At 35.9% G+C, this 25,287-nt stretch overlaps 1 protein-coding gene across 2 annotated transcripts in view; it reads right to left on the bottom strand.

Annotated features, from left to right (window-relative positions):
* Window positions 1-1,718: 1,718 nt before the first annotated feature.
* Window positions 1,719-25,287, bottom strand: part of DOCK9 (dedicator of cytokinesis 9) — a 116,652-nt gene continuing 93,083 nt past the window's right edge. For both annotated transcript variants that reach the window (XM_086611107.1, XM_086611116.1), the window contains 14 exons: window positions 24,888-25,025; window positions 24,400-24,582; window positions 23,647-23,760; window positions 23,291-23,506; window positions 21,524-21,581; window positions 19,568-19,674; window positions 13,168-13,290; window positions 12,670-12,783; window positions 11,032-11,178; window positions 8,284-8,494; window positions 6,586-6,776; window positions 5,316-5,416; window positions 4,969-5,107; window positions 1,719-1,841 (listed from right to left, as the gene is read on the bottom strand). In XM_086611107.1, coding sequence (XP_086467233.1) covers window positions 1,719-1,841; window positions 4,969-5,107; window positions 5,316-5,416; window positions 6,586-6,776; window positions 8,284-8,494; window positions 11,032-11,178; window positions 12,670-12,783; window positions 13,168-13,290; window positions 19,568-19,674; window positions 21,524-21,581; window positions 23,291-23,506; window positions 23,647-23,760; window positions 24,400-24,582; window positions 24,888-25,025 — 1,965 coding nt within the window. The remainder of the gene's footprint in view (window positions 1,842-4,968; window positions 5,108-5,315; window positions 5,417-6,585; window positions 6,777-8,283; window positions 8,495-11,031; window positions 11,179-12,669; window positions 12,784-13,167; window positions 13,291-19,567; window positions 19,675-21,523; window positions 21,582-23,290; window positions 23,507-23,646; window positions 23,761-24,399; window positions 24,583-24,887; window positions 25,026-25,287) is intronic.

Genomic DNA, 25,287 nt, shown 5'->3' with positions numbered 1-25,287 from the left:
GGAAAAAATTTTTTACCATGAGAGTTATAGAACAGTGGAACAGGTTGCCCAGAGAGGTGGTGGATGCCCCATCCCTGGAGACGTTCAAGGCCAGGTTGGATGAGGCCCTGAGCAACCTGATCTAGTTGGAGATATCCCTGTTCCTTGCAGGGGGGTTGGACTAGATGACCGTTGAAGGTCCCTTCCAGCCCTAACCATTCTATGATTCTATGTTTTGCAAAAATCTTTGATGAGTAATGGCAACATATGAGTTTCAAGCTGTGCCGCAGAAAATAACAGTAAACCTTAAATCATAAGGAAAAGATGATTCCTACTGTCATTTGATGAAAAGTTTTGAAGACTTCCTCATATGAATTGTACTGCTGAGTAACAACCTTTCATTACTTTACATGCTACTTGAGTAAAACACGATGGGTCCAAAATTGATGTCTTAACTAATAACCCAAATTCTCTTTACTGGCAAGGAATATGAATTACACCCTAGAAGTGTCTATATCTTATCTCATACTTAAGCTGAAAAAAGCCTTTTTTTTTTTTGATTAAGCCTTCATTTTTCCCCAGTCTCAGGGACGTATCTAAAATAAAAACCAGAGCACACAGTGAGAAAAGTAACTACTTTTTTCCTTTTAATATAGATGTAGTACAGAATGTTTAATTACAGCAGGACAGTGCTTCCAGTTAAATAAAATTAAAAACCTTTATTTTCCCCAAATATAAAATTACTAAATTAATGTCTTAAAAGAATAAGAATATGGAAAAAAGCTTTAAATTATACCACCATTTACCACAGTAACCATGATCACCAATTACATACTCCGTTGCTTTGGCAAAAAAGTTTTTTTCTTTTAATAACTGCATATAAACCTAACATAGCAAAGACTGTATACATCTTTATATTTATATTGCACTTATTTATATACAGGAATAAATGAACTGTAAAGTCTGCATATGCTTGGAATGAGCAAATTTTCACAATAAACTGAACGCAGAAGGATAAGAGCCGGTATGAATATTAAAAAATGCTTAGAAATGTAATACATTTATGTACAGACTGTATGGACTGTATTAACAAACAATATGTACATAACAACTTCCTACTATTGATATTTTAGTATAACTCAGTGTTCATTAATACAGACCTTTGGTTGTATTTAGTTGTTTAGTAAGATTTAAGCTCACATACCTCCAAAATGCAACAAGGTATAAAATAAAGCACAACAATTTGCCAAATGGTACAAAAACTACTATCGTCAGTTCCATTAAACCCAAAAAACTAGTGTCTCTGTCTAGCCTCAAAATAGTTCTTGTACTTGGAATCAATCTCTATGTGCCATACACAAAAAGAACACCTGAATGTTACGTATCTGCAAAATTACATCCCACAACACTTTTTTTTGTAATGTGCAATTCATTTTAATAATACTTTCTAATGAAAAAGAGAAATTAACTTCAACTTCATAATTTTCCAACACGCACTTCTGCAATGACATTGTGAATACTTTTGAATGCTACCAGCAAGATTAAAAAATATGTCTCCCTTACTCTAAAAGACTACTACCAGTAACTGCTATTTGCTAAGTGTGCTCAAACATTTGTATGAATTACGCAGCTTGCACGTGCCCAACCTTTAGCTTCAAAATCATCCTGAGTTTGCGCACAATGAAGCAAATCCACATACTTTAAAAAAAACACGAACATACTTTCCTTTACAAAACAAATCATGCAACTGAAGAAGAACTGGGCATCCCATGAACTGTTGTGCTTGTCGGAGTTCCACTTATGGCGTTGAAAATGTGTAGTGAATTAGGCATAACACTGGCCTTTTCTTCAACCGGAGTAATCTTAAAATGGAAAACATGTATTTACCAAAATGTTACAAAACAACAGAAGCATTTATAAAACAGGTAACCAATTTCATAATGTGCTGCTTATCAACTCAGCTTTTTAGGACTATCTCAATTGCACAGCACCCTTTGGGGATGATTACTCTTTTTAGTCATCCTCTACTAGATTTAGGAGGGCAGTAGTTACTTCTCTAACATCAGTCCTCCTACTTCAGGTATTACACTATTACTTCTAGAAGAAGCTTGAATATCTTCTCTCATTTCTCTTGTTAACTTTCAAAAGGAGTTTCGCAAGTACAATAGGCTTGCCTTTTGTCCTTTTTTATTTGTTTTCTTTTTTTGGACTTAGAGGTATGGTTCCAGTATTTCTCATCAAAAGCTATCAAAGCACCAAAAACATTTTATTCTTGAGAGCTATAAATTTACTGATGCTAAGATTATAAATATTGGAAAGAAAGGAATTACATAACAGTTAGACAAACTAAGAGCGGAAGTAAAGAAAACTAATTACCATCCCATCTGATCATATTGGATTGGCAAGCAGCAGAGGAGAAAAAAGAAGAATTTGTTAAGATTCTTGTCTATATTTTTCATACAAAATTTTTGCAATTGTTTAAAATCCACACTATTGTAAGACAGCTAATTTTTTTTTTTCAATTACATTAGAACAGACACTGCAAGAAGCTCTTTTTCCAAATACGGCAATAGGCAGGCACACAAAGCTGACATTTTTAAAGATTTCAGTGAAGAGCCTCATGGTTCTGAGCCTTCAGAGGACTGATCAATCTAATTCAAAAAAAACCACAAACAACCCAACAACACAGCAGGTTTTAATTATTTACAACTAACTACATTTATATAAAAAGAACACAGTGGCAGGCTAATAGTACACATCACTGCAGTCAGTGCTGTACTTTCATATTCTGTTCATACTATCTTACAGGTATCAGTTGTTTGCTCCTCCTTCTCTTTGTTTACTCTTAAACAGTGTGATTTACTCCTGAAGTTTCAGGCATTACATGCTTTTTCTTATCGTCAATCTTTGGAAAAAAATCACATGCCTGAGCATTTTTTTAAACATACATAACTTGCACTTGCACTGAGTTCAAAATATTTTTTTCTTGTGTACAAACTGTCATTATAACCCTTTTACTTTTTCCTGTGCCAGGGGAATATTAATATTTCATTTATTATCCTTACTATGAAATTGACTGAAACATTTTCCTCTCTTTTCTGAAGGTCTTCTGTACACCCATCTAATTCTCCCATATACCTCGTTCATTTTAATCAGCTGTCGAGTCAGTTGTCCTCCTGTCTAAAACCCTCCACTGCTTTCTGCTTTTCAGTACATCACATTGACACACAGTTAAACTGTGTCATTTTTGTCAGCTAAGCAATTTCTTTTCCTGTTCCAGGGATCTTTCAAAACTGTTTTCCTCTATGTACGTATCTGAAAGACATTGTTTTTTTTTTTAAAAAAAAAACAAAACACCACCACATGGATTCTGACAAAATGGTATCACTTCCTACAAACCTTTTTTCACAATATTCTCTCATTGGTCATTAAAAAAAGTTAGTTTTGTGGTAAGCTTTTCCCTGTGATATTATAACACAAGAATAAGAGAAAGAAAATAAATCCAATGCACTTGCTGTATTCTTGTGCTTCTCTAATTATATCATAGCACATTGCTACTCATAGCACAGTACCTGAAAAAAAAACATATCAGGAAATAATGGAGAGCAAGAAAACACGTGAAGTGAACTTCAGACACTCAATGAATTTTTGAACAGAAAAAAATGCCATAAAAGTTTTGGATACCATCTAAGGAAGGGTAGAATAAAGGTAAACCTTTATTAGATAAGCCTATGTATAAGCTGTTACACCAGCAAACTGACTAGCTTTTTGAGCAAGTATTTCTTGGGTAATAAGAGTAATTTAGAGATGTCAAAAAGCAGCAAATGGGTAAAGTCATTGCACATCTAAAAAAATGCAATCCTGAAAAAAACCTGGAAGATTAACTAGTTAATCTAATCTTAACTAGTTAAGATGAACATCTTAGGTAGGTCTCAAGTCTGATTTTTCCTCTACAATTTGATTTCTCAGTGAAGTCTGTGGTTTTTGTATGGACAAGAGAAACTCAGAGTTCCTCCTTGTATTAACTGGTTATCCAGACCAGGATGCACTGGCTCTTAAGACTAAGGAAAGTTGCTATTATGGTCATACATCTAAAGAAGTCACATAGACCTGTGTATTTACAAGGTAAAATATTATCAGAAAACACAGGTATTTCTTGTGGGCCAGAAATACAAGTCTTCAGAGTTAAGAACTCTCAGACACTCTATGGCTCTGGGAAAAGATTATACAGGTAACAGTGGATGAAAAAAAAGGAACCTAAAGTGATAAATATAATGAACAAAATCTCAAGAAGGCAAGAATCAAGCATGAATCTTCAGCCCTTCCTGTCCTCCTGGAAATAACATCCTTGCCTCTGAAGTCAAGAGACGTTTCTACCATTGCTCTCAGATGCAGGGTCCTACATCTCATGTCATGAGAGTTCTGGTTTTCCTTCTCCCATATCTCCAGCTCGCCTGTAGCGGATTCCCCTCAAGAAAATGTGTTGGAATACCTCTTGAAAGATGTTTAACTCTTTATTGCAAAAGTAAATGTTTATATCTCCAAAATCTAAAAAAAAAAAGAGGGCTAAGCTTGCAGATCAAATTCCCCTACAGTTATCAGAAAGTATAGACTAAAATGAGTATTTTGGGTCAATGAATAGATACTCCTGTAACTACACATATGAAGTATAAATGACATATATTCATGTCATTAAATTCATTTTGTATTTATTGTAGTCGTCTTCTCCTACAAAAAAACAGTCTGGTTCCAAACAGATTTACTTTCTTAATGAGGAACATTTAATTCTGAAGGTCAAGAAAGCATCTGCAGAAAATCCACAAACAGAAAAACAACAAAGTTCCACAATTCCATGATATGCTTATACTCCAACAGAAAAAAAAAAGCAGCAATCCTTTTGTGTAAAACATTACATACACTTTTCCTAGTGGGTTCACATTACAGCTACGTTCTGAACTCTGATATGTACAATTTAATTTCAGCACGTACTTGTTCATGCATTATTTCAGAAAGCTCTTTTGCCATTTCTCTGTAGTTGGCCTTCATTTCTTCTTGATATTCCAACTGATCTTCCTTTATAAGTCGTTCATTTACACCCAGAGCATGCCCACAAGCTTCAACAAATTGCCTGATTTAGATAAAAAGATAGAAAAAAAAAAAAATCTCTATCAGGAATACAAAATGCAAAAGATTACTTCAAAATGCCAGCCTAAAGTATGTTTTTAAAGCAGTCAGAACACCATAGAAGTTAAAAGTGTTAAGAAAAAGTCTTATCAGTCTAGAAAAAAAAAGGAAACCAAAAAACAGGTCTTTCCCCCCCACCTTGAAAAACATACCTAAAAACTTCTTTTAGTAGCTTCACTTTATTGTCTGGGTATCTTTTGGTGTTTGTGTCATCTAAGAAAGCTCTTGCATATGCTAATGGACCAGCATTAACCTAAAAAGCACAAGAATTACAAAATAAAGTCAGTTCTCTGCTATATTGTCTTAGCAATAACAGGTACTACAGGTGTCCGATTTGCTTCTCTTAGGAGAACACATAAGAAAACTGCTGGAGTTGGGACATAAGAGCAGGAGAGGTCTCTCCAGCACTCTGTAAGAACCCGTCCTGGCACAAAGAAACCACTTTGATCGTGTGGCAAAGTAACTGCTGATATTGCCAATTTGTCATCTCTGTTTATGAAATCAGGGTGGGAAAATGAAGAAAATGAGCTAAATATACATCTACTACTGTTTAGTTTCTTTATCTATTGAAAACATTCTTCTCAGCTGGAAATTCTGCAATAATTAGCAGAAATTTAATTGTGCTATTATGGCAGCCACACAAAAAGTGGGTTCAAGGATTTCTGACTCATCTCTATCATTCTTTCAAATTAAAAGTCCCTCCCTTCTCATCCCAGGCACTAGCTTGACAACTTGCTGATTCTGGAACCTTGGTTTGTTCTTTTTTTAATTTTCTCTTCAATATGACTACAGTTCAATTCAGATGACTGTGTTTAGTGTTCCACTGATCTTAATCTGTTAAGAATGCAATGACAGAAGTGCTGCTCTATCATTTTTAAGACCCTTACCATATTGATCTGTACGTTACCAACTGCATGATGCAGCCTCTAGGTGAATCTGATGGTTTCTTTATACATTCAGTCCTTGCCTTAGGTAAAACAAAACGTTGCACAGAGAGATTTTCTACTATTACCGTCCTATATTTTGGCACTCCCTCTTCATCTCCCCAGAGATCTTACCAAAATACAAAAGCAATAATGACCACCTTGAACCTACATCTAGGCAAAATCTGCTAATTCCACCTCATACGGGAAGTCACTATTTTATGGTAGTTTCAGCTTTACACCAAAACCTGGTGGGGCTTGGACCACCGTAGATTCCAGAGATTAATTTTAGTCCTTTCATGTAAATGCCCATGATCAGTGCTTTCATGAAATACTCTTACTGCTTTTCCTACTCTGGAAATAACTGCAAACAGTTAGCATGTTTCTAATTCAGGACATTCTTGAATATACAGAATAGAAACCAATGGTAAGATACTTTATGTAATTTTTCAGGGACAGAAGCAGCAAAATAGCTGAATGGCCAAGTATGTGGTCTTACCTGAACACTGACACTTCCTTGCAGCTTCAGCTGCAATTTGATCATATCTACTTCAGCAGAAGAACAAAGCTGTTTAAGTTCTGCAACTTTTTTACTCATTTCATCAATGGCTACTTCGATTGGGTTTAAATCAGTATGGTGCTGGTACATTACTGGAATGCGCTTTTTCACATATGGGAAACAATGTATAGCTATGGACGGAAACAAGTTCAATATAGTTAGAAAAAGGTTTTTCAATAAGGTGTGTTTTGATAGAATTTTATGTTAAAATCTCATTTTGATGTAATTGGGTGCCCAATTTAATACCATATTTTATAATCAGTAGTACTACCAAATATACAAGGAAAGAAAATATTGAAAATGTATATATGCATACAAAGAAAATGAGAAAGAAAGAAAGATCATTGTCATTACTGCTACTACTAATAACTAAGAAACAAACCATGGGAATTTAATCCATATCAGAATTGCAAAAAGAATTGCTTATCACCCACGTATCTCAAAGAGGAGAAGAATCAAAAATAGCAAGGTTATATTTTCTATTTCCTCATAAGTACTAGCTTTGGACAGCTGACATTATAAAGTAATTTATCTGGTTTTATCACTATATTAAGTGATACAGAAGATCACACTTAACAGAGACAAAATACATAACAGTCTTTTTCTAAGAATAAGGAAAATTAGACTCCAGATTCACAATTCTCGAAGCTTAAGGAAAAAAGACAAAAAAATTATTTGAAGATTATTCCTTGAAGAAACCAATCTGAAAGTCTAGTTTTCACTAAAAATATGAAAAGTATTTTAGCTGATTGCTATAAAGGACTAAGTAGGTGAAATGGAAAAATCTGTACAGAACAGAATTACATCATTTCAGTTAATGCTCCAACTTCCAGTCAAAGGGCAACTTGTTATTTCACAAATTCAGATTTACATGTTATACAGAAACATCACCAAATGCACCATAACTTTTAATTATCCCCCTTAAAATTATAATAAAATGTTTTGTATTGCTGAACTAAACCTCTTTAAAATTTGAGTCTATGGAGAGATAGATGAGCACTCTCTCTCCCTTCTAAAACTAACAAATGGGAAACTAAAGCACAGCGATTAGTCCAAAGTCACAATGGAATTAGAGGCTGGAAATCAAACCAGAATCTGCCTTCAGGGTCTTTTAGCTGCTTTTAGCCAAAAGAACTAATGCTGCCTTTAACAAATCCAAAACCTGAAAGAATGCTGAAAACCCCCATACTCAAACTAGCAAGCATAATACCCCCACTCTTTGATGTTTTATAGTGAAGAGAGGTGAGCACAGGGAAGGGTGAAGGGAGAGATACTGATGTTTCATTATTAAAAAAAACCTCAAATGACTTAAAAGTGAAGGGTAGTTAGAACATAGCCAAATATGAGATTTTACTCTCTTTTTCCAATACTTAAGGGTTAAGAAATCACATAATGATATACATTTAATATTTTTGAGTATTATTTTCAAGTATGTACTAATCTTAAGAAGGTATTTTGTCTAAAAGTATTTTGGTATACTTTGCAATTCTTGTCACCTTCAACAGTCACGTGTGAAATCTTCTTTAGAAGACTTTCCTGACAAAATACATAACATATAGAAAAACCTAGTATCGAGAATTAAGTATAAAAAACAAAACAGCAGTTTTCTTTTAAAGGAAATTTCCATTCAATCAGTACCTGTCAAAATAGTCCGTCGCTTACATTGTTCTTCTACTCCTCCTTGTCTTTTACCAGCTTGAGTAAAAGGCATCTCAAACATAAAGCGACGAATGTTGTGAGTCCTTTCAAAATCGGTTTTTCTTTCTTGCAACTCCTTTTCTTCAAAGTATGGAATTACATGTGTAACTTGAATATATGCATATTTTGAATCTAAATCCTTGGGATTTACCTTAAAAACATGACAAAACCCCCAAACAGATACATTGTGAATAAAGTGGATTTAATTGTAGTCACATAACTTTCAGAAAATAAATCTGGTCTCTTAACCTGTAAATTACTGAGAACACAGGAAACATTAATGCTTACAGGACTTCTCTGCATTCAGTTTCTATTTACTAGGGACACGACACAGCTAGATGCATTACAACATGTTGTGGGTTTTGTGTTTGTTTTTTTTTTGGCAGGGGGAGGGGGTTGGTTTTTTTTAACCATCGTTAATAGCTGTATGTAGAACTGCAAAAAAAAACATAATACAGACTTATACCCATGATTAACACTGGAAGGCACAGATACAGAAAACCCAGAAACAAATACTTGTCCTCCATGACAGCTGATGCAACAGTAGATTGGAGATCAAAAATTGCTAGTGATAAAAAAAAGTTAATAATTAAAAATAAACCCCTACATTGTAAATAGTTCAGATATCACCTTCAGAAGGCACTCCTCCCAACCTGTCTCAACTGTGACACCCTACAAGAGTTCCAAAGAATACAGTGGTGGGAGCAGGGCAAATAAAAGGCTTCACTACTCCATTTATTTTGTTTATAGAACTGGATGAGTAAGAGCCTCATGGACTGGCAAATCTTTAATGTGGAAAAAGCAGCAACTAGTCTCCAGTACCAATAGAATCATAGAATCATAGAATGGTTAGGGCTGGAAGGGACCTTCAAAGGTCATCTAGTCCAACCCCCCTGCAAGGAACAGGGATATCTCCAACTAGATCAGGTTGCTCAGGGCCTCATCCAACCGGGCCTTGAACGTCTCCAGGGATGGAGCATCCACCACCTCTCTGGGCAACCTGTTCCACTGTTCTATAACTCTCATGGTAAAAAATTTTTTCCTAATATCCAACCTGAATCTACCTCCCTCTATTTTAAAACCATTACCCCTTGTCCTATCACAACAGGCCATCCTGAACAGCCTCTCCCCATCTTTCCTGTAGGCCCCCTTGAGGTACTGGAAGACCGCTATAAGGTCACCCCGGAGCCTCCTCTTCTCCAGGCTGAACAGCCCCAACTCTTTCAGCCTGTCCTCATAGGAAAGGTGCTCCAGCCCTCTTATCATCTTCGTGGCCCTCCTCTGGACCCTCTCCAACTGGTCCATGTCCTTCTTATGTTGGGGGCTCCAGATAGATAAGGCCTCCTAAGTCTTTGCCCAAAAGGGTCCTTAAATGAATCCAGGATTTTTCTTTTTTTTTTTTGTATATTCCCCCAGCCATAGGATAAAGAGGGCACCCTAAACCTGTGCATCTTTCCAAAAGTTGTTGCCTGCCGTTTTAGTCCTGTGTGAAATATTCATGTCATCTCTGCCTGTCTCTGAGCCATTTCACTTCTATAAACTAAGTGGAAAAATAACAATGCAAATACAAACATGAAGTCACCACGTAAGTCCTGGAGCTAACTGGGAACAGAGCTAAGGTCTCCCTGCTGTTATCCATTTTTATTGTAATACGCTTCTTGATTTATTTATTTTTTTTTAAATCTGCAATGTTTTCAAGATTATTGGACTGGAACTTCAGTAGTAATTTATGTAGTCATTCTGACACAGCTGATAGAAAACGCTTCCTACAAATGCTGACAAACACACGCATTACAATTAATTGTAAAGAATTCAGGAGAGTAGACTGGAAGAGCTGTGAAAATCTGAGGTTATAATATAAATCTCTTGCCTTCTACAGCATGAAATCTAGCCCTTGCATAAGTCCTCCTCTCCTTTTAAAATTCCAATACTGAAAAGTCTACCATTGCTGCACTTTCAGGCCAAGAAGCACAGAACTTTGTGATCTTACTGGTAGAATCGAGGAACAGAAGAGACAGGAAGTTATAATAAGAGAAAATCACCATAAAGGCTGAATCCAAACACAAGTTAAAAATTGGCTGAGGAAGGGAACAAAAGGAATGCAGAGAGGCAGCCTGTGCAGTATTTGTTCTTCTCAGCATACAGGATACCGTAACGCTCTTCAGTTCACCAATTTTGAGCTTCAATTACAAAGTAAAGCATTTCCTATGACAAATCCAGATTTAACCACGTGACTTTGTGTGAGCATTACAGGCTCAGAAACATAAGCAAAGGATAACAAGAACAACTGATATAGAATTAAAATGTTATTTACATATGGTACTTTTCTCAGAAGAGGGATCTGCTCTTTACTTCAGAAGGAAGTTTGGACTCTGCTCTCAAGGTGCAGAAAAGGGAAAAAACTTCCAAGGAATGACTGTGCATGAACTAGCAAGAAATACAGCTAAAGATAACACAGGATATGATCATAATTCAAATTTGTTCTAAGACACAATTATTATTTTGAGAGGGAATACTATGAATTTGTTCTTAACAGGAGAGGATACTTCTCCCATGCCCTTTAAACAGTAGAGTTTTTAGACACATGTTTGTGTACCAAATGAGTAACAGATAGTGACTCCACAGTATTTCAGGTGGATTAGTGAAAGTAATATATTCAATTTTTTTTAAAGAGAATAAAGATCATACTTTGCCAGAATCCTGGATCATTTTGACATTTTCAGATCCAAATTTGTCAGAGTAGAGTTTTTGCAGTCTCTGAGAGATTTCTGAGAGAGGCGTGAGTTTAGGCTCTTTATAGATATATTCCTTTCCACCTTCATCCTCAAAGAATCCCTGTAAAAAACAAAGTAATCAAACGCTTGGGAAAAAACACATAAGACAATGATTAAGATGAACATAATGTGTGTGGTTCAAAACAAATATCAACACTTAACATCAGGATTCAAGCAAATGTAAAAAAAGAGAAATAAAAATCTAAGTAAAAAAGGATTCCTAAGACAATAAAAAAAACACCAGGAAAATGTAATTCTCTACTACAGAATGAGTGAAAGATAATGGAAACATACAGTTAAAATTTTAAAAGTTTGTTTTAAATTTATGGTATGCCAAGCCTTTAAGACAACTTTTCTTCACTTTTATTTAAAAGTGAACTTTCAGCACTGTTTCACTTGCCAAAACAGAAATATTGTTGCCCAACAGGACTATTCAATTCACAAGTGAGTATTTTAGCAATGGTTTACATAAAAATGACCTGAAAGATTTCTTTAGTAATAAAAAATTAATTCCAGAAAATAAAATTTAATTTATGCAAAAATCTTAATTTTATGTTGTACTATATTGGCATATAATTCTTTATTATAATTACATAAAGCATTTGTTTTAAAACCATAACTAAATGCAATACAGAACATGTGGAAAGTGAAACAGGTCACTGGTTTAAAACAACAAGCCATGTCCCAGTTCATGTTTGAAATCAGAAGATAATTATTTTTGTCATAAATGAAACAGACAAAATAGAAAAGCACAACATATCATGTATAAACACAGGCTAGACTGACAAGAATACCCACATCAAACTAAGGTGAAATGCAGTAGCTTTTACTGCATTGCTTGTTTTGTAAGCAGTTACTGTAATTACCTCAACATCTGTTTCACTGTCTGTAAACTGGTATTGCTATAAAGTTATAAAAGACAACAGAATACATGTAAAGTTAAACTGCTCAGAGTATTTTACAATTCTCCATGCTCAGCTGAACAGTTAGCAACTGGGCTATGCATGTAGACCGTGTATTGCTTGATACTGCGTGATACCGCACTGATACATACGCATTCTAGACATATACTAGAGGATGTGAAGCTGCCCAATACACAGCCAGAACTTTTGCTTGAAGCATGCAATACTGATGCATAGAAAAGAGTGATTTGTTCTCTAAATGGAACTTAATGGGGTTTTTTTTGAATTGCAATGGCTATTAATGCATATCAATCTAAGAAGCAGCCTTGCAAACCACACTGTAGCACTACAGACATTAAGTCAATACATTGCTAAGAACTGATGTTATAGAAAACTTACCGCTGCCTTAAGGTAGTAAATAAAAGAAGAAAAAAAAAAAGGCAAAAAATTTACTGAGGAAAACAAGGAAGAATTGTATCGGAATTGATAAATGTTTTAAACTAAATTATTGATGAAGTTTATTTCTTACAGACATTCCATGTGCTTTTTATGTCACAGTATCAATACAGATGAAATAGTGTACCTTGTAAAATAAATTCAGGTTTTTCTTCCTGCATAAAGCAGACAAATGAAAGTTAAATAATATTCACCTGTCCAAAGAATGCTACCCTGAAATATGTTCCCAGCAGTCTCCTGCCTGTATGCATAACTTCTGTTACTTTACTGTATGCTCGATGAAGAGTGTCATATAAATGAGCAAGTCTCTAAAAATAAAACAAAACAATCAAGGGGTTAATGTAGAACTCTCCTATCTTAAAACAACAAAGAATGATATCCTTGTAGTTAATAACTAAAAACATTGTTTTATTGAACGGTTAGAATCATAGAATCATAGATTCTATCATAGTTAGGAATAGGTTTAGCACTTGTATCAGAATGACAATATGCAAGATTAACTTTTAATTATTTACATTTATTTAAATAAAACCATTTTAATTATTTAAAATTAAAACAACAAAAATTTCAACACATTGATATTTTGGTTACGATTTTAATACTCCTGTTATGTGCAACATGTCATGCAGTTAGATTAGAAAACTTAGGATTTTTTTTTTCTTGCTCAAATTTACTTATGATTAATTTAGTACCTCAAAATCTCTCCTTTTTTCATAAATGGGTATTATAAGTTTATATATGTCAGCAATTAGTTCATAGCGTTCTGCCTTCCAGAGTCCGTCAGCACACTGCTCCAGCAATTCCATCAGCACATCCTAGATTTGGATACACATTTGAAAAAGTAAACCAACTCAGTACTCATGAAAAGCATGGCAAATAATCATACCAAAGTTCTTCCCAATGAGAAGGGAGATCAAAACACAATTACCTATACATAGTAATTTAAATTATTGTGGCAATCAAAAATTGCTAAAAGGAAACAAACCAAAACAGAAAGGTCTGAATGTACACATGTACTTTTTGTATTTACCATGAACAGCATTTTCCTTTCAGATACTTCTGATCTCTTAAGTCTACCAATGACACCCGTGTGAGGGCTCAAACTTGTCTTACCTTGTAACAGTTTTTTTCAAAGTGTTGTTTCCTCGGGATTTTTGGGTTTTGCACAAAGAACGTTATTTTAAAAAGGCAACTATACAAACACTTGACTGTAACAGTTCTGAAGGAAACTAATAAATTACATCAACAACAGAACAAAAAGATACAATACCAAAATCTGTACTCAGAAGTAATTATCAAGGTACAACAGTTGAATTTGGTACACTTGGTCCAGAATGAAAAGACATACAACAACAGTTAGAGAAGCTGAGAAATCCTGAAGGGTCAAAACAGAGTCACAAGCAAGAAAACAGCTTGGCTTTACTGGGTTTGGTCCTAATACTCTGGTAGCAAACAGGTCGTTATTTAAGATTAAACAGGAACTATGCTTACCTGTACATTAAAATAGAAGCACGCATTTTGCATTAGGGCAGTCACATCATAATTATGAAGCCCATTCTTTCAGTTTGTCATAATACTTTATTTTCCATGGATTTAATTTCTACTTCAATAAGTGTAATAAAACTAAGATAACATTATTACTTTGCTCTATTTTTTATAAATTCAAAATTACCCAGCTAACTCCATTAACTAAATTACAATAAACAATGTTACAGATATTATAGAACAGCTTATAGCTCCTGTGACGAAGCTGTCATACTTGAGTGTGTCACGGCTTGAGTGTGACAGAACCACTGTGAAAAAGTCCACTCCCATCCACATACCCTAACACATCTCAGTTGACTTCAAACATGTCTGGAGCTCCAAGCACCTCCACAAGAATCCAAGTCTGAGACTGAGAGGTGTCAGAAGACATGATATTTCTACTTCTTGAGACCTTCTGGTACCACTCTTGCATCATAGTGGTGAAGCCAGAGGCTGGAAGTAACTCCTTTTATCCTTAGAAGGGATCCAATGCTACTCAATTCCCCCTCTCTTTGGTAGAGAACTGAGATAGCATAAAGACATCACTAAGAAATCCAACTTCAATACTGAGAGCAAAAAAAAGACTGAAAAATGCTACCCTTATCTGTGTGCCACGACGACTCCTAAAACATCATCTTTTCCCTAATCATTATGGGACCGTATAGACTCTCCAATATCTCCATCCTCAGCAACCAAGTGGTGAGAACTGAAAGATCAGTGTCGTTACTGGACCACAAGGGCTGTCCACTACCACTGCTTATTGACAAGAATCTTCACTCAGACACCAGAGGGCATCCAAATGCAGTAAAACAGCAAAATCTTGTTTGCACACAGGAAAAAAATATAAAAAGCAAAAGTTTCATGTGGGGGAGCTGACAGGAGGGAGGAAAAGAACAAAACATTTCTGGGCCCCTGTCTCAGCGCTTATCCATCCTCCTGGGAAGAGGTTTTTTCCATATACTCAGAGTTCTCCTTGTAACTTGTGAGAACATCCTCTTACTCTTTTATTGTGCACTTCTTAGAAGAGTCTGGCTCTTCCCCTAACCACCTTAGTATATGGACTTTTTCCAGTTTGTTGACATCTCCCTTGACTTTGCGGGGGCAGCACTGGGCACAAGACTGCTGATGGGGCACCACAAATGCCACGTAGGAAGGGGAATCCACTTCTCCACTCTGTGCTATTTCTAATACAAGTCAGTATGCAGTTGGCCTTTGCTTCCACACGGCTACACTGCCAATTCCCATTCAACCTCTTATCCACTAGAACTGTCAGGTCTTTCTGGAGAGCTGCTGCCCAGGCAGTCTGTCCCCAGCAGTTACCAAGACATTGGGTGATTTTTTTCCACAAATGCAAGAGGTTGCACTTGTCTTTGTAGAATTTTGAGAGGCTTCTGTGTTCTTCCAGTTTGAGGTCACTCTAAATAGAGCCCTGCCCACCCCCCCAGCGTATCAGTCACTCCGCCTTCATTTAGTTTCACCCACAAACTTGATGATACACTGTATCCCATGACCTAGACTGCTAATGAAGATGTTAAACAATATCAGCCTGAGCATCCCTGAAGAATACCAGCCTTCACCACCATACTTTAAGTACCTTGTATGTTTGGCTACTCATTTCTGGTTTTCGAAGTACTTTAACATATTGAATGACACTGCATGTTGATCACTTACAAGAGCTATGTAACCATTCTATGATTCTATAGTACCATTGGAGTTGTGAAGCTCTGCATTTTCCAATCTGCAAGTTAAAATAAATAATCTTATGGAAAGTCATAGCTAACAAAAGACCAGAAAAAGCAAACAGGAAGGTAGAGATTGACTTAATATCTGTGGTGCAGTTGTATTCTGGCAGAGTTTCTTTTGGAAAAAACCCCAAGAAATCTGAATGAAATTGTTTCCAACCTGAATCTGCATGGAATCTGGCACCTGCCACACGCCTGTTAGCCATAGCTCAGATCTCTCACAGATGGACTGCTTATAGCAAAGTCTAGCATGGAAAGGGTATCAGGTTCTAGGTTTACACCTTTCAATTTTTGACACCCGGAAGATTTCAGTTCTGCAAGAACAACTTGACTTGTGCTGTTGATTAAGCTGTTGGAGTGAACAATTGTTTTAATCATAGAATGATAGAATGGTTAGGGCTGGAAGGGACCTTCAAAGGTCATCTAGTCCAACCCCCCTGCAAGGAACAGGGATATCTCCAACTAGATCAGGTTGCTCAGGGCCTCATCCAACCGGGCCTTGAACGTCTCCAGGGATGGAGCATCCACCACCTCTCTGGGCAACCTGTTCCAGTGTTCTACAACTCTCATGGTAAAAAATTTTTTCCTAATATCCAACCTGAATCTACCTCCCTCTATTTTAAAACCATTACCCCTTGTCCTATCACAACAGGCCCTCCTGAATAGCCTCTCCCCATCTTTCCTGTAGGCCCCCTTGAGGTACTGGAAGACCGCTATAAGGTCATCCCGGAGCCTCCTCTTCTCCAGGCTGAACAGCCCCAACTCTTTCAGCCACCGAGTGGTCCATCCATCAAACCCATGCCTCTCTAGTTTAGAGAGAAGAATGTCATGCGGGACAGTGTCAAAAGCTTTGCACAAGTCCAGGTAGATGATATCCGTTGGTCGACCCTTGTCCACCGATGCTGTCACTCCATCATAAAAGGCCACCAAGTTGGTCAGGCACGATCTGCCTTTGGTGAAGCCATGTTGGCTGTCACCCACCACCTCCTTGCTCTCCATGTGCCTTAGCATGGTTCCCAGGAGAATCTGCTCCATGACCTTGCCAGGCACAGAGGTGAGGCTGACCGGCCTGTAGTTGCCCGGGTCCTCCTTGTTCCCTTTTTTAAAAATGGGGGTTATGTTCCCTCTCTTCCAGTCATCGGGGACCTCGCCAGATCGCCACGACTTCTCAAATACAATAGCCAGTGGCTTGGCAACTTCATCCGCCAGTTCCTTCAGGACCCGCGGATGGATCTCATCAGGTCCCATGGACTTGTGCACCTTCAAGTTCCTCAGATGTTCCCGAACCTGCTCTTCAAGTACAGTGGGCGGTGGTTCATCCTCACAGTCCCTGCTAGTTCTTTCCACAGCTTGGGCAGTAAGACAAGAGGCTTTATCAGTGAAAACTGAGGCGAAAAAGTCATTGAGTACCTCAGCCTTCTCTATGTCCCGGGTAACCAGAGCACCAGTATCCTTCCAGAGGGGGCCTACATTCTCCTTGGACTTCCTTTTGTCCCCTACATACCTATAGAAGCTTTTCTTATTGCTTTTTATATCCCTTGCCAAATTTAATTCCTTCAGGGCTTTAGCCTTCCTCACTTGATCCCTGGTCACTCGTACAGCTTCTCTGTATTCCTCCCAGGCTATCTGTCTCCGCTATAATGAAATATACACAATATATATATGAAATACACACAATAACTTAGTTATAACAAAAAAAAATCTGAACAAAAACTTTGTTTTTCTAACGGGCTAGTTTAGGAAATGAGTCAGGGTAACCTGGCCTGGGAGACAATTCTTTTAAATTGAGAATTTAAACAATTTCATTTTAAAATGAGAAACTACGTGGAGTCTTAAGACAGAGTTGACTTAATTGGGAAGACTATATAAACCGGAGAATATAAAAGATGTTTTGCCCCTTTTAGAAACATGGAGGGATCTCACCCCCCAACCCTCTCACACTTGTAATAACTCTTTTGGAGATTTAACTCTAAAGTAACTAGCAACTAGCATTTAAGAAAGAAATTCCACATGATCCTTGTTAGCAAGCGTAGGATGAATTCCCATCAGAACATCATTTTGCTCAATAGTAGTAAAGTACAGCTGGAAATTTGTTTCTACTTTCTGATTTCTGTACCCAACTGATCTGCCATGATTTTTTTCCTTAGATTAATACAGTTTTGCTTACTTAAGAATGTACTGAAGAAACACTCCATATATTAATAGGTTCCCATTCTTAAAGCAACTAGACTACATGTTTTAAAGTACTTCTGTAAAATACTAGTCATCTTAATTTATCGATGATTTTCAGTCTATTGATACCCAGTTCTTTCCTATTATTACTCTTCCTGGGGTGAATTATAGGAAGTTATCTGAAAAAAGTAACTTTTTTCAATATTTAATCAGTAGGACTTCTACATGGTTAAGTTTAAAAAGGGTTGCATGCAAAGAAAAATGAAATTTGGCAAGCTTTCATCCCTTTGCAAACTCCACAGGCTTATAATTTCACTCTTGGCTTACTTTCTTTCCATGGAAACACTGAGAGATAGAAATAAATTTGGGCAGGGTTCAATGACCCAAAAAAGAAGTATATTCTTTTTGTAGAGACTGACAAATCAGAAAAAGAATAAAGACATTCCAGTTAAAAAAAAATACAAAAGAATTTAGTTTGTCAAATGGTTTGTCAGGTAGACACTGACAAGAGTTTCTAACAAGTTTCCATCAATAGTAGTAACGAGAAATCCAACTCTTGACTCACTTAGAGCAGCTTACATTTCGCTTTAAGTAACATGCTAAATTCCATGACAGATCGTGAGAATCCTGTGTTTCAGAGTATAGCGCATATTTTTTTAAAAGGCAATCTGCTATTGCATGTATTTGAAAATGAAAAGCACTCCATCTCTCATTTCAAGTAATTCCAACTCCCAGAAAAAGGTAAGTCAACAATTTTTGACTTAAAACTATACAGCAAGGCAGTACCAGAACTTGGGAGTAAAACACAGGTACCAAAATCCAGGCTTAAACCACTAAATCTTTTATCTATTGCTCCTAAATCTGTTAGTATAGACTCAATTTGCACAGTCAAATAATTTTGTCATATGCTTTTACCATATACAAACTAAACCACAGAAGAAAAATATTTTTTGTTGTACAATTATGCTTACACACCAGGGATTTTTCCAACACAGCTACTGCAAGTACTGGTCTTGCAGTAGGTCACCACCTATCCTGGCAAATACCTGTCGTAGATGAAGCTCTTCATGAGCAAGACTATTCATAATCTTTTTGTATAGGCTTCTTAATAGTAAAATTTACTGTACAGCCAGCACAGATCAATGAAGACACAAGCAGTGAAACTTAAGCCAGAAAAAAAAAAAAAAGATGCAAGTCTGGTGTCAATAAAAGCACTTCCATAGTTATGGTGTATTTGCTCAGAGAAACTCCGTAAACCAGCAAAAACAGTGAATGCATTTTTACGATTGCTGGTGTAGTAACAACCTAAATGGAAGTCAGTTTAAAAAAAACAGGCCTTGTTAACTCTAATAAATAAGCCACACTAGTGTTCATCCTGTCAACTAGCTTAAAAGCCCATTTTGCTTATTTTTATTTTAATAGTGGTGTTATGTTTATGTGCTAGTGCTTTATTTAAAAACATATGTATATAGTAAATACTCTAAAGCTGGGACAGCTCACAGAACTTTTTTATTTCAGTTTTAGGATAAGAACAGTGGCTAAGAAAACAATTATAATATGTCATAGTAGTCAGCCTCAGGATTGAAACACAAAACTTGGAAAAACAACCAACACTTCAACGTGCATCAATTCTAACACTCTTATGCTTACTTACTTCATTGAAGTGAACATCTTGCATTCCAACATCTTCCATCATTGAAGCCTCTTCATCTATGTTAGGTGTGATTACTCTGAAAGCAGTACAACCTTGCCTAAACATCCCTATCATTGAAAAAGAAAAATAGACAAATTTACTTTTCTCCAATAGGATAACACTAGGCCGTTTTATAATGCTGGATAACACAGAAGTCATATTTAAATGTACTTACCACCAAGTTAATTAAAAAAAAAAAAATCCAGCCTCCCACTGCATGATTAAAATGCTGGAGCTCACACTACTGTTTAAGTATAAATAGGTTTTAAAAAACCAGAAATGTTAGTACCTGGACTCCTACCCACCAAAATAAGGTGCATCTGAATCCTCCTCTTTTATCTTAAACCTATGTCTAATCTACCTCATGTCGAGTTTAAGGTAATCAAGGTAGCTTCTACAGTATTTAATTAAACTAGCATGGTCATGCTGGAACTGTGTACATAAACAGGCCGTGACATATCAGCTTCTCCAGTCTGAACAATATGAATGGACTTACATCAATCATACAAAATGATCAGAGGATGGCAATACAGATTATTCAGCTGAAGATACAGAAAGTCAGTCTACAAGTAAGAGAAAAAACTTCCAGCAATCTAACTTCCTTTACTGAAATATTTAGCAAAAATGGGTTTTAAAATGTTCTAACATGAAGCCTATCTCTTCTGCCCATTCTGTTTAGCTCTTTTCTATTACATCGGACTGCTGAATTAAGAAATCAGGATTTTTGATCCATAACTGTATTAATTAAAGCCTCAAGAGCAATCAGTAGATACTATAGAAGCACAAGGACTTGCACATATTTCTTTCACAGCTCATTCCTACAAAGATTGTTTCTGCTCACATGGGAGTCTGACCACCAGATGTTTTACTGTATGATTGCTTCAAATGCATGGTTTTGTTTTGCTCCCAGAAATACCACAGGTAGAAGTTTGACTCTCTACAATACCGAGAGGAAATAACTTTTGTATGACAGTAGACAAAAATAGCAGATCACTCAAAGGAATCACAAATTAATACAGATTATCACTAGTTATCAGTTAGCTGTTACCAGGCTTGCTAGAGGATGTAGTAACTTTGACAGGCAACTTAGTTTCAGATTTGGTCTCAGAGAAGTTTCTGAAATCACTGGGGCAGGGAGGACAGCCTATATGCTATACAAGTACCTGTCAAGAGGCACAAAACAAAAGGCACCTTGTAGACCCATGACTTGGCTTGATTTTGAACTGTCATGCAAAGGCAAAGCTAAAAAGCTGTGAACATGAATTCGTCTGTCTACAAAACCAAAACACTACCTCAACATCGTAATCAGTCTGAAGAGATTTTTGAAATTTTATTATAGAGATCTATTTTTCTTAATAAAAGCCATGTAATCTTCTATTGTCTGAAATCCCTGGTAACTCCTCTGATCCTATAGATGAAAGACAGTTTTCTACTCTATCTCAAGCGGGTGTTCTGTGCTAGCAGCTGTCTACTAAGACAGTTGAAGCATTCTGAGCACTATTACCACTGACTCGGCATCTGAAAATTTGTATGAATTTATTTTGACTTCTCTGGCAATGCCAAGTTTCCCTATATGCAGTGAGAGATGACTTGTTGAACGAGAACATTCACTGATAAGCTTGCTTTAGAAAGGGTCTCACTTCAGCTATCAGCAGCTCCTGTGTAAAATTAAAATTTTTACTTGCCGAAAAATTTTAATTTCCTAAACATTTTAATTTATCTTCATCTGAAATGCTGCCTTTTAGATATGCATATATGCTCTTAAATATGTGAGTATGCTATCTGGTCAGGTCGGAATTTTTTGCGTGGTGAACACTGAAACACCTACAACCTCCTCGGGGAAACTATTGCTTTTCCTAAACTATAGGAAATGTAATGAAAAACTCTAAACATTAAAGTAAGATTTCAAAATCATACCTTTTCGTGTGAGATATTCTGCAACCAGTGCTGCTACATGGACATAGCACATTGCTGCCTAAAACAGAAATAGTAACAATCTCATAAATTACAATTATAATGGAACCACCGAAAAGAAGGTATGTACGAAGAGCCCTAGCCTGGGAGAATTTCTTTGGTTTTCCTTTTTGCTGCTTTGCAAGAGATGTCCCGTAACTGGTGTAAGAATTCTCCACCTCATCAATGGAAAACAGTGATTGCGCAAGAGCACCCCTTTTTCACCAGAGCACTGAGTAGCATGGACAGCAGTACACAATCTGAGGGTGACCACGGATCACAAATTAAAAGTTAAGAATGCCACGCTATAATAAAACCAGGCAAATCTCTCTTTGAGATGGATTTTAAGTGTTATGTGAAACAAAAGAGCTATTAATTATTCTACTCCACATTTGACAGTTCTTCTGCTAACCTGTTTTGTCTGCCTTTTGGCTCCAGACCAAGAAAGATATAGAAAAAAATGGTGACAGACCATTTAAAGCAGCAAAAGAAAAAGAGGAGAGATCTGGCTTATGAATGGAGTTTGAAGGAATTTGGTTGGTGTAGTCTGGAGAACAGAAGAAAAAGAAGAGGGACAGAGTTGTCTTCAAATATTTGAGATGTTTTATGAAATTAACAATGATCACTTTTCTCCACAGAATGGACAAAAAAGATTCTTCTTTTGCTAAAAAGGTTTAGGCTTACAGCAAAGCATTAATTCTAACTGTAATTGGCCATTGAACAGTTTACATATGGACAATCTCAAACACTGGAGTTGAAGGCAAAAGGTAAGTATCTGTCAGAAATTATCTCTAATTTATACTTTGCATGGGGTTGGGCTTGGCGATTTACAGAGGTCCTCATCCAGCCATAGAATCAAAGATTCCAAGTTTTTAATCAAAAAATTAAAAACAGACCTGAAAAGGACTAAAAGAGCTTGTCTTCTGAGAGAACTGAAGTTGTTCAAAATACAAGTGAATAACAGAGTATTGTATATGCCTTCTGCATTGCTACCACATAAAAGAAAAGAAGAGTGCTAGTACTAAGACATAAGTAAGATAGCAACTACTATTTCCTGGAGATATTTACTTGCTTACATGATGCTAAGTTTAACAGGCATATTTATGCAATTCAATGATGTGATGCAATGTGATTTACTTTCAGATGGAACAAACTTCCAGAAAGAGACAAAATTCATTCTGTATGCCGACAAAATACTTACATCAAGACAGATAAAAATGCACACTCCCAATTCTTGTTTTTGCTAGAAATAACTATTTTAACAGCACAGATAAGATAGCTTTCTTTTTCCAAACAAAAAAAATAATTGTAATTTGTCCATTTTAAGAACACTAGGAGATATTTAATAAGCAGTCTGGAACAGAATCAAGCTAATTCTGTAAAGGCAACTGGAGAGGAATTCAAGGAGTGGCTTTAAGTGTTTTAAAAATGTTTTTGTTATCAGTTGCTAAGTAGGTGGTCTGTGTCTTCCATGGTTTGCATTGACCATTGCTGGCTTAGTAGCATGTCAGCTACAGTAGTTAAACATATATTTTATGTTAGTAATCAAGAAATGACTTACAGATGCACTTGGGTAGGACCAAAAAAAATATTAGACATTGAAACTAATTTACTAACAATTCAAAATTTATTAAAAATGTTTATTATATTACACACTAACAACTACATACAGTACATTCCATTTCAAGAAAGATAAGCTTACGCTTATTATGAAGTTAAAATTAGTTTTACCTCTGAAAGATCTCCATTTTTAACATGGATCCTTGCCATGCTGTCTAACCACGTCTTCCTTAGTTCAGGTGTACTAGCATAAGACTTTGCCAAACTGTACTGGAGGTCTACAAGCATTTCTGGATCATTCTCATGCTCCTTCATCTGAGCTGTAGCCATCAGTACTGTACGAATCCGTTTTGTTAAATCCTTAACATCAGAAGGGAATGTAGTGTGCTAAAACATGGAAAAGTTAGATTAACTACTATCTTTTTCTATTCTTTGCATAATAAAAAGTTGAAACATAATTGCAAAGGATGCTACGAAAGAGTTTTCAAGCATCCTTCTACAGTATGGAAAGAAGAATAAAAACAGACCTTTATAATTCTGTCATTATTGGCACAATTATTGATGATGGAAAGAGACTGCTGAAATCTAGTTCCTCCAATTCCAACAACATCAGCAATTAACTGGCTTACTGAAATAATAACCTTGACAGAAACAAATGTCTTGTTAGTACATATTTCATGAAATACCCTTGAGGTGTACCTATGAAGCGATTACAAAGAAAGTTTTCTTCTTTTTGATTTAAAGATTGCTTCCTTAAGTATATCATATCTGATTTATTTTCAAAGGTACTTGCAATAACACAGGAAAAAAAAAACAGTGTAAATTTAATGCACACGCATCCTCTGCTCTAAAGACTGACTGCTAGGTGAACTACCCAGAGGTCGTAAAAGTAGTAAACTTGTTCCCAGCTTTGTCAGAACACACAATTTTCTAGGTATTTGTTTTATTTTAGACTTTTACATGCTTCTTGCTGCATTTTCTTCTTCAGATGCAATAGAGTATGTCATTTTAACAATCAAAATAACAACTACAAAAGAGAACATTTGCTACTGACAAATAAAAATTATTTCCTATAAAACACAGGGCCATCTAATTGTTTCTAAGTAGTTCCTTGTACTGAACATACTTTTATTGCCTTCTTACTCTTAGAATAGTACCAGCCTTGCTTGAACCCAAAATAATTTCTTTTATGTCTTTATCTGACAGGGCTTTGCACACTGGTATACAACTGTGCATCTACAAATACAATATTTTAAAACCAAAAATTCAAGTATACTAACCTGCAGATGTGTCCTAACAAAAGACTTCTTCCCTGTGTAATCAAAATTATTTCTCATCAAGAAGTACAGTAACTGTGAAGCTTCAGTACGAATTGAACTCAGTTTGGAATTACAATACTTCAGAATTTCATAGCATAGTGCAGAACACATATCAGCTCTACCTTCATAAAACGTAGAAGGAAACTGAGGAAAGAGTAGAAAAAGAAGTTATTCATTACAACAGCTTCAGTTATTGATAAAATAAGCATGCCAAGAAAAATACAAATATATAAATATTCCCAAACTGTGGAAAAAATGGATAGCTATAGTAGTTCATGACACAAAATGATTTTTACAGCAATTCAAAGGACAAGTATTCCACACTGTTGGGATCAGATTGGTTCTTATTGATCAATTTTGAGATTTTAGTTCTTAAATTTTTAAATTGCATATTGTTAACTAAAGAACTGGATAAGTACTTGAAGATTAATTATTTTTAAACTTCTTACCTTGAAAATAAGTGTCCTTAAAGCAATGAAGACATTTTTCAATGCTGTTTCTGACTGATTCTTTTGAAGGAAGCAGAGGTACACATCAAACACTTTCTTCATCAGTGGATTATGCCCATGATCAGTCAGTAGTTGATTCTTTAAATGGATAGTGAGAATTGAGGAGTTTAGACAGTGATACATTTATAATGTTCTGAGAACATACACAGACCATCCAAAAGCAGGAAATGAAAAGATAATCTACATAGTATTACCAAGATGTTTAATAATACAAACATATCTGAATTTTAACTAGATATTTCTAACACTTCATTAATCTTGTTTATAAAGCATTGGTTTCTGAATAGACTTATAGAACATAATTATTTTTAACAGCTGTTAGTTAAGTCGATTACTATTA

This window comes from Tauraco erythrolophus, chromosome 1 (genome assembly GCF_009769465.1).
Source record: "Tauraco erythrolophus isolate bTauEry1 chromosome 1, bTauEry1.pri, whole genome shotgun sequence".
Lineage (NCBI taxonomy): Eukaryota > Metazoa > Chordata > Aves > Musophagiformes > Musophagidae > Tauraco > Tauraco erythrolophus.
This window is presented reverse-complemented; position numbering and strand designations above follow the sequence as displayed.